Source organism: Odontomachus brunneus, unplaced genomic scaffold (assembly GCF_010583005.1).
Source record: "Odontomachus brunneus isolate Ranch 3 - 2012 unplaced genomic scaffold, Obru_v1 Obru_scaffold_036, whole genome shotgun sequence".
Lineage (NCBI taxonomy): Eukaryota > Metazoa > Arthropoda > Insecta > Hymenoptera > Formicidae > Odontomachus > Odontomachus brunneus.
In genome coordinates, this window is record NW_022639486.1 from 1,230,205 (window position 1) to 1,240,630 (window position 10,426).

Sequence of the window (10,426 nt, forward strand, 5' to 3'; positions counted from 1 at the left end):
CTTTTAACGGTCCATTAACATCAATGCGCAATCTGGTGACCTCCGATCAAACGGATTTCTCCTTCTTACGCGCGCTATAGATAAGACTACACAATCTAGATAGATCAGTCGAGTCGGATCGTCGAGATACGAGGCAACCCTAAAAGGATAGCTAACCAGAACTAATCAGTCGCCGCTGCAATACTGTTGGTGCAATCTAACCGGTTGCATTGGTTACCCAATTACTGTTGGCCAACTGTGAAGTCAATTAAATTATCTTTCTTTTCTTCTTACACTTGAGAGTTACGGATATTCCGAGGGGGAAAGCCGAGGGGTCGTTTGACGGGCAGTTAACTGATTGACAAAATGAAAAGTCTCTACCATACGTATTATACATCCGACATCTCCAAAGGTCAGACAACGGAACATTGGCGAGCATTTTCGCGCGTGAGACGCACATCGGCAAAGTCGACTGGGAAATTTTGCACGAATATGCCACCGAATTTCCTATCGCGACTAGAGCGCGCGGCACACACAGTAATGCGGATTCCGTCGCAAATGCTGCGTAGAAAGACGCGTCTGGAAAGTAGACGACCGTGCGTCGCCTTGAGGGGAAAATAAAAGAGAAGCGGCGGTGGCGGCGGCAGGATTCGCGCGTCGTGCGCGTTCGTCGCGATTTCCCGCTGCCACGATCCCCGAACAGGCCGCACTATCCGCAGTGGTACGAGAAGGAGAGCGAGAAACGCGGCATTTGCGAATCGCCACCGCGCGCCTTTTCCGCTGGATTATGTTGATAGCATTCATTCGCGAACATCATCGCGCGGCGCCGACGACGACGACGACGACGACGACGACGACGACGGAAACCGGGACGCGAGCGAGAGGTGAAACCGAGAGGAAAAACAAGCGGCACTCATACTCACGGTGTGTTGCGCATCCAGACGCAATGAAAACAAAGCGAGCGGAGATCGCCTGACGAATAGATATCGGGACGAGACACCCCGCGAGACCGCGCTAACATTGTGCGCGACCTGCCCGATCGATCATCTATATGCCAATCTACTTGATATTTTCTCCGTGTCGCATTAAAGAGTCGATGCGATACGGTTTCCGCGAGAAAAGCGCCAAGGAGACCCCGGCTAACGTCCCGTGATCGGTCAGATCGCCAACGGCGCGAGGGAGTTAAAAAATTGGACTTTTGCAATTCTCGGCCGCGTATCGGTCGAAAGCAGTAGCGCGAGAAACTTTTCTGCCTCTCGCGGTTCCAAATTGTTGTCTGATAGATTGGCGGACGATTGTCGTGTAAATCGCATCTCGAATGGAACGAAAGACGATCGATCGTATCGATTAAACAAGGGAGGGCTAACGGTGACCATGGCACCGCGCTCATGTTTTTAGTACTCACTCACGTTGGCTGAGCTGAAAGTTTGTATTCGTTTTCGTGCTTTTTAAAGAAGTTTCAATCGTGAAATTATTTTCAATCATGAATACGTCCGAGTTTGGCGATAACAAGCTGGATAACGCATATGGTCTCTCAGTCGAATCCTCGACAGAGGATAAATGTCAAGAGTCTATCATTGTTAGTTGCAAACATGTTTCTACTGCATCCGAATGCGAGGTAAATTATTGCACGATAACTCTCCCGATTGGTTACGTAACACTTGTAAAAAGCAACGGTATTTCCTCTAATTTTATTTAAAAAATTGTTCTCGTGACATAAGATTTCTTATAATTGTGTATATGTGGCATTTTTTAATTCGAAGGTTAAAACGTTTCTCTTTTGTTCCGAAGTTATACGACTTGTCATAAATGGAACTAATTAATCGATTCGTATTTGCAAAGGTCGTCGAGGATCGTCCGGCAGAGCTTGAAGCTTCAGATTCTACTACGACGGATCTCGTCGAGGAAACGCAATCCGAAAAGGGGAATTGTGGAAGTGACGATATAGAAACAGCGAATGACGTCAATAAGGACAACATGGTTTCATCGAGTTACAATCAGACATTGGACTATTCAAGTGACAAAAACACACTTTCCTTTGATTCTAATATGACAGCTTGTAGCGCTCCTTTTCTCGATTATGATCATTACGACTATGATGAATATCACGAATATGATGATTATTATATCAACAACACGATTCAAGAAGAAGATTTTGAGAACGACAAAAAGATCCTTGAAAAAGAGTCTCTGGTAGATCTACCTAAGGGGACTTTTGGCGGTTTGAGTTTGCAAGAATGTCTCGATAATATTGAAAAATACGGAAGGGCCATTCAGATGTTGCACCTCGGAGAGAAGTCTATCGATTCAGGAATTTCCTCAGATAACCTAAACGTAGATGATGATAATAAAAAGATTGCAGGACAGCTCATCGGCAACTGTGTAGACTCAAAAAATACGACTGAGGAAAGCAACATCATCGTATGCGCGAATGCTGAAAAACATATAAAAAATAAAGAAAGGAGGCATGACGGAAACGTTATGTCGTATGTGGACAGTACTGAGAAGCTTCTTCGAGAGGAACTCGATGTAGTCACAGAACCCAATGATTGTCGTTCAAATGATAGTGAGATAAAAAATGATATCAATCTTTTGAAATGTGCAAAAGGGAATACAAAAAATATGTCGTGCAATGTAAACATCGAAGAGGATGATACAAGAGAAGCAGCTGCAGATGAAACGAATCAAATATTTAACAATATCTCAAGCAATGATGAGCAAGCAATGCACACAAGTAATGACGAGCGAAGCGCGGAAGATCGAATGCTGGAAGCTTTATCTGCTGCGAAAGCGGAAGACGATCAGGACGATGTGATGAGGAGAATCATCGAAAGCTGTTCCGACGTATCTATGATGTATCTCCGACGCCACTCGATCTACGAAAGCTCAGACGTGGTTCTCAGAAGATCGAGCAGCGAATGTGCGATAGAGAAATTTCAAGGAGACGAATTTCTGCCACGTCGTCAGGTCGTTTCCGAAGCTGTCATAGCCAAAGAGGACATACTAAAAACGATCGAGGAGGCAAAGAAGATACTGACTGACAGCCCATACTGGGACACGTCGAAGACGAGCGGCAATCAAGCAGCTGACTGTTACGTCGAAGGTAATTCGCCGGTAAGGCTTTCAAATGAAACGGAGAGTGACGAAGAGCGTGAGATGGTGAATGAGACGAAGAATAGTTTCGTCAAGGTTCAAGGTACCACAATGAAATTACCAAACGTGAAAATTGAGCGAGTCGTTGCCTCGGAGTCCGACGTTGTTAAGAGCAATTTGGAGAGATTGGCTGAAATTACGTGTCCCGATCGTCCCAAGTCGCTCATCGAGATTCATGAAACTATCGAGAAAATAGCCGAGGAGAAAAGAAGAATAGAAGAACGAAAGAAAGAGTCGCTGGAGGCACTGTCGAGGAAGTTCGTCGAGATCGAAAAGCTCGTCGGCGATCATAACGATACTTTTTCTACATTCGACAGCGATCCGTGCTACGTCAAGATTCCGAACGACGTCGCCGACGATTCCGACAGTCTCGACGAGTTTCAGGTGGATCCCGAGGATCTCGAGGTACCTTTGACGAAGTCCGAGATAACTGAGAATTTGAGAATCGAAGAGTTGGAGAGGCAGCTCGCTAATGAAATTGAGGAGCACAAACGGCTGATAGACGAATATCAGAAAATTATCTCCACGGATTTAGAAGTCGTCCAGGAAGCGGCCTCAAAGCCCCAGTCAGTGCGAGTTTGTACGGACGAGAATATCAATGAAGAAATCAAAGAATTAGAGAACAACGAACTGGTGGTCGAGGAACTTCAAAACGAAACGTCTGGTCCGGCTTTCATCGATACAGCATCGATGAAAGCCGATTCGGAATCGGACGATTCTCTTTCGGATTTTCACGAGGAACCTGAGAAAACCTATGTCAAGGGAAAGATGTACGATTTCGACGAGAAGAAACACGGTGTTAGGTGAATATTTGAAATAATACTTTGAAATATTTTTGATAGACGCGATTAACGCGTCAAAAAATAAGAGCACGTCGCTAAATGTGATTGCAGGATGACGGAGGACCTGATCAGGAAGCACTGCAAGGAACATAAACTCTATCAGACGCCGTATCTGAACGACGTCCTGTACCTGCATTACAAAGGCACGCACTCTGATACGCTCGATCGTACCGATTGTACGAATTCATAAATGATAACAACAAGGGTTTCTTTTAGGCTTCTCCTTCATCGAAAATCTCGAAAAGTACACAGGTCTGAAGTGCCTGTGGCTGGAGAACAACGGAATACGCGAGATCGCCAATCTGGATAACCAGAGGGAACTCAAGTGCCTGTTCCTGCATCACAACCTCATCAAAAAGATTGAGAATCTCGATTGTCTGCCGAAGCTCGACACTCTAAATCTCTCGCACAACACGATACGGAGGATTGAGAATCTCGGTGACTCGAATCGAGTCGAGGCGAGTATCCTAGGTGACCTTGACCTTGACGTGCCTCTGCTTTTCAGACAACCTCAAGTTCCTGAACACCCTGAACCTGTCGCACAACTACCTACATGAGACCGCCGACATCGAGCATCTTCGTCTGCTGCACGCTCTCACGGTCTTGGACATTTCTCACAACAGGATCGACACCTGCGACGTCGTTGACGTAAGTCACGGCAATTATGCTCGCTGCTCACAAGGGCGTGCGAACCAGAGCTATATTTCCAAAATGACAGGTGACGTCACAGCGTTAATGCGGTTTTCATTGAAAGCGAACTTCCGCGAGTGACGCTAACGTTGTTCCTAGTATCGCGTGTTATTGCGTTATATTGTTATAAATCTTTCGATCTGACTCGATTCTACTCTGATTGTCGACTAGAAATCTAACACCTCGCGCGATATTATTATTAATCACAGTTATAAATAAGAAACTCGACCTGAATGTGTATCTAATCGTTCCAGTTCTATATTGATCACGTATAGAATAAGTTTCGCATATTTAATTAACTTCAGAAATGAAAGGCTTTGTCACATATGCATTGTTACGAAATGTGTCCGCGACGCGAGACACGCGATCTCCTAGAAATGTTACGTCGCAAGCGCGAAAAGAGAGTCACGCTGTTTAGATTCTGGGTGATATGAAGTCGCTGCGCGTCGTAACGTTGACCGGTAATCCCGTGCTGAAGCAGATCAAGATGTACCGCAAGACTATGATCCTGAAGTGCAAGAATCTGCAGTATCTGGACGACAGGCCAGTATTTCCGCGTGATCGCGCTTGTGCCGAGGCTTGGTAAGTCTATCATCAGAAAACCAGAAAAAAATTTTTTAAAAACAGCGATTGAACACGCGAGCGAGAGTATATCATTATTTTGAAAATATCTCTCGGTCCAGGGTGCGCGGCGGTGTCGACGAGGAGGTGGCCGAGAGGAACCGATGGATCCAAGCGGAGCAGAAGAAGATCAACGACAGTGTCATGGGTGAGTAAAGGTTCGTCGGTTACGAGGTGGCTCGAAATGGCCGCCCTTGGTCCCTTTCACCTGTTCTGCGATCGGTCTTTGTTTACCTGCCGTCCGCCCTCGAAAGCCCTGATAAACAAAAGGAAGCTATACAAACCGGTCGAGACGTCCGAAAAGGAGGAGGCGGATAAGAAGAAGGAGGAGGAGGAGGACGCAGAAGACGCCACGAAGTCAAGCGTGAGCGCGGCACCGAGGAGCAGCGGACTGGTAAGAACTAGTTTCGTCAAGGTCTGGTACAGAATTCGTGCTTCGAATAATATCACCCATCCCGCTCGACTATTTGATCATTCACCATGTGAAACCTCCAACCCCCCGATCTCCCTACCGTGATGCCGGCCACGATGAACACGCTGAAGCTCGACCTGGAGAGGAAGAAAAAATCCAAAGAGCGATCCTTCCTCGGTTCCTACGCCTCTTCGTCGTCGTCGTCGTCTGATGGAGAGCTCGCGAGCGACGAAGAAAACGAAGACATGCGGCAAAAAGGAAGCGAGGAAAGTGACAGAAGGAGGCCAATGGCGGAGGAAGAGAGAAAAGTTTCCGACGGAAACAACGAGGAGCTCCTGTTACCCTGGAAAGTCGAGGTATTCTTCGATCTTATCTTCTTGTGACGAATGGTAATCTAAAGAGAGGGCGCAAAAAACTGTTCGCCTATTCTTTGCTGACTAGATTCGAGAGAAGAGCCAACCACGGAGGTTAGTCGAAGAAATATCGGAGTCTATGCGACACGTCGCCGATGACGCGGAGAAGAGGTGGCTCGGGAGGCAAATTTTGGACGGTCGTAGCAGCGCGAATGATCCATCCGGCGGTTCTATCGTTGGCAGGGAGATTGCTGATAGTAAAAAGTTAATATCGGAGTCATTATCGGTAGAAGAAAACGAAAAAGAGATGCCATACTTACGAAAGTCGACCGGGGACGACGACGAGACGAAAGGTGGGCGATTCAATCAATTGTCTTTTACTTAAATGATGGAACTGCAAAGAAATTTCGGTAATCGAAAGAAATGATTACGAAGGTCTTTGATAGAAGTGAAAATTGTTTCCCACAGATCGCGAAAACGAGAAGAGACTCACGCGTTCCGTCTCGTGCGACACGTCGGATCTCAAGTCGATGTTAGAAGATCACAAGTCCACGAACGCAATCATCACTGTGAGAGACGATACAACGAATAAAATTATCGCTAAGAACTATCCGAGGAAAAGCAAGGAATATCCATTCGGCTCCAAGCTGAGCAGCATCCGAGAAGAGATGAGAGAGTTCTGCAACAGTATGGACAGGTTTGTTGACGAAAACAAGATAGTGTTCAAGAACGGCGAGGTGGAGGGATTCTGGAAACAGAGGATGACGGATGCGAATTCGCAAACTGATTCAGTCGACGAGCGCGAGACCCGAGAAACCGAGGCCGAGGGTTCCGCGAACGAGGAAGATAAATTACGATGGTGGAATACCAAGGAAAGAAGATTGAAGGTTCAAGAAATCATAAAGAAACGGGAGGACGAAGCGAAGGAAGATCGAGCAGGAGGTATTAGAATGAATGAAACTATCGATCGCAGTCCACAGGAAGACGAGATGTCGAGAACTGATAATTTCCAAGATGTCTACGATTTGATGACATTGAAGACTTGTCCGAACGTTTTTCCGGAATCAACGGAAACATATGGCGCGAAAAGTGCGAGTAGTCTTGAGTGTGAGCAGTCTGCAAAAGTGCAGGAGAAATCATGCGGAGTGCTCGACAGCCTCTTCGCGGAATTGCGAAATTGCGACAATGATCTCAGGATACGTCAGCCGAATGTTACAAACAAGCTAATGCTGAATTCCCAAACATCCGCAATCGATGCAGAGAGGCAATATATCTATAATCTCATTCATACAACAACGAATGCTGATTCTGACAAGCAATCTGCGAGTCGCAATGGTATCGCGAAGGCAGGCGACAATTTTGACGCGAAAATGGACATTTTTGAGAACAAGTTTAACAGCCTTTCTCTAGAATCGCTGAAAGAGAAGAAAAACATGAACGAGCCCGACGACGAGTCCGACAATGAGTCCTTCAAGACAGCAACGTCCTTGTCAGAAGATACACAAATTGTAGAGAGTAATCAGGGCTCGCCGCAAGGTTTGATATTGCCCGCGATGGAAAATAATGACAACATTATCAATATAATTAAAAACAAAAGTATCGATAATCCACTAAACAATTATTGCAAAGAAATTGCTTTAGATAAAGAAGAGCGCGCTGACGCGATTGATAAAGATAAGGAAAATGATAAAGTGGAAAGATCTCCCGATAGCGGTAGCAAACGAGGATTATCAACTGAAACCACTAAGTTACCTAATTCTCAAGTAAAATTGCTCGTGCGAACAATGGATCGCTTGTCCTTGGAAAGAACGAGTCAACTTTCGAGATTGACGGGCAAAAGAACTCGCGAGGCCGAAGACATCCGAGTCAACACCAAGAAATCTCTCCTCATCGAGGAAGTAGATCCTGGCAGGAAGTCGGAAAAGCGCAAAACGCGCGGTCAAATTTCCGAGAGATGCAGACAGCACGCGATACAGGAGGCGAGGAAATTCGTGAGGAAAGCGTCGCCTTTGATTGACAAATGCATCACCACTCTCATAAGAGACACGGAGAATGCCAACGGAAAATCGCGTTATTACAACAAATACGGCCGAAGAAGTCTCGCAGAATGTCTGACGTCCGCTTTCGCGGCGAAAAGTGATCTTGATAAGGGCGATTCCAGAGCACGAAACAATCGACGTGACAAATGTGGAGGCGAATCTGAAGATACAACGAATGCGTATCCTGCGAGACATGAATCGATGGCAAAGGGAACGATTAATTCGGGATCTACTGCACCAGCTGATGATACCGGTAAAACTATAAGTAGTATATATAATATATATGTCATTTCTATTTGTTATATAGACATGATTTCAATATATATATCAAATTATTTTAGATACTCGATCGTTTGCTAATCTTTTACGACAGTCCGGAAGCGCTTGCAAATCGCAATCAACGACATTAAAACCCGATGTATCTCTTTACAAAGAATTTTGCGATCATCTAGACGAATTAGAAAGCAAAAAAATATCACTGATTAAGCCGGATTTCGCAACGGTCGCAACACGAGAACAAGAAGAACACGAGAAGTTGCTTGACAACGAGCCGTTACCGGAAACGGAATATTCCATGAAGAAATCGATCAAACCGCTGATCAAGGTGATTTCTGAAAGCCCAGTAAATTCTAATGAGACCGAGCAGATTATGGAACGCAACGAGATTGAAGAGGAATTCCGCGGCCCTCAACATACTTTCAATTATAATAAACAAAATGTCAGTATATAATTATATATCGATATCTATGTAAATTATCCATAAATTATTTCTTTTGCTTTTTATCATAAGATTTCTTAATCTCAATCGATTAAATTGTCATTTTATATATCTTAATCGATTATATTGTTATCTTATATATATATATATATATATATATATATATATATATATATATATATATATATATATATATGTTACCTTCAGGTTATCTTCAGAAAGTTATCCGAGGAGACGATCATGACGGCCGATAATTCTGAAAAACACCCTAATCACGAATACTTGGTTAATTCAAACGAGACGGGAACATTCTCAACGTCGAGTACATTAGAAAACGCGGGATGCAAGGAAGAGCGTATATTGTCAGACGAAAAGCGTGAAACCAATATAAGAAAGAGCATAGAGATGCGAGTGGCACAGGAAAACTAGAATGAACCAAAGTTTCATTTGAATATATTATCTCCCAACCAGAAAGATTGCGATTAACGTGTCCGAGGTACGTTTTGATCGGACAAACAGTAAAACAATAAGAAGTTGATTTCATCTTGGAACAGGCTCGATAATTCGCATACGCAATCGCAGAATTTGTTGTAGATGGTTGTAAAACGTTCATTAGTTTAAGTTCACAGAATGTTCAACAGTTTCCTTTTCCTTCTGTTCGAAATAAACGTATTATCCCGATTAGTTTCGATCTCAAACTCGAGAAAAACGCACATCGACGCACGCGAATTAAGGAACGACTCATAGGTGGTGGAACAGACCGACCTTCTACTACGTACACTTTATTTTTGTGTCCACACACACTCACATCAATTATAATATAATAATCATAATCATAATCATAATAATGACGATGGCGATGATTCGATGAGCCATAATTAATAGTAATAAGAATTAATCCGTAATTATGCGCAATGATAAACGTTCGCACGCGAAAGAAACGATAGAGTCTCTCTGTCACGTTTAAATATATTATCTCTTTACCGTCGTGTGCGTGTGTATATATATATATATCTTTATATATGTGTGTGTTTGTGTTCTTATGTGTGTCTGTGTTTTTTTTTTTTGCGCATGTGTACATGTATCTTATCAATCTGGTCTCCAAATAGATCCCAGTGAATCACTGCTTATTCCCGCAGAAGCTGCCACCTTGTCACTTGGCAAAAAAGCTCTTGATATTATAATATATTTATATAGAGTGATACCGCATAAACGAAATTGTCCCACTTTGCTGTCCGACTGCCTCGGCCCCTCTCATCCAATTGCCTCTTGCATCTTCCTTCCCCTTCGTCTTGTCCTTGGTTTTATTAGAAATATGTCTATCTACGCGCGCGCGTAGATACATACGAACGCGTATCCCTTCATAAACATACGAGTTATATCGCGTTCCGTTTTCTGTAGTTTCCGTTTTCTTTATAGTAATAGATTTATAAATATGCATATATCACCTTGCTTCTCCGCACAGGCACGCAGAAATCAAAGTTTCTCGTTAATGAACTTTTTCTTTTGCTTAATCTGTTCTCTTTCGCGCGCACATACACACGCTCTCTCGAATAATTACTTGTGTCTTGTGCACTCTCTCTCTCTCTCTCTCTCTCTCTCTCTCTCTCTCTCTCTCT

The 10,426-nt window shown here is 44.1% G+C and overlaps 1 protein-coding gene across 2 annotated transcripts; it reads left to right on the plus strand.

Moving 5' to 3' along the window:
• Positions 1-553: 553 nt before the first annotated feature.
• On the plus strand, positions 554-10,414 carry LOC116843871. Of its 2 annotated transcripts, none has more exons than XM_032814729.1 (13): positions 554-903; positions 1,822-3,935; positions 4,026-4,117; positions 4,191-4,412; positions 4,480-4,622; positions 5,083-5,246; positions 5,348-5,433; positions 5,540-5,679; positions 5,829-6,053; positions 6,139-6,403; positions 6,519-8,342; positions 8,431-8,807; positions 9,015-10,414. In XM_032814729.1, the coding sequence occupies exons 2-13, from the start codon at positions 1,957-1,959 to the stop codon at positions 9,234-9,236; spliced, it is 5,739 nt and encodes a 1,912-aa protein (XP_032670620.1). In that variant the 5' UTR covers positions 554-903; positions 1,822-1,956; the 3' UTR covers positions 9,237-10,414. The 2 variants fall into 2 exon arrangements, with proteins under 2 accessions (XP_032670620.1, XP_032670619.1); XM_032814728.1 differs by lacking the exon at positions 554-903 and adding an exon at positions 1,348-1,597.
• The last annotated feature ends 12 nt before the right edge of the window (positions 10,415-10,426 follow it).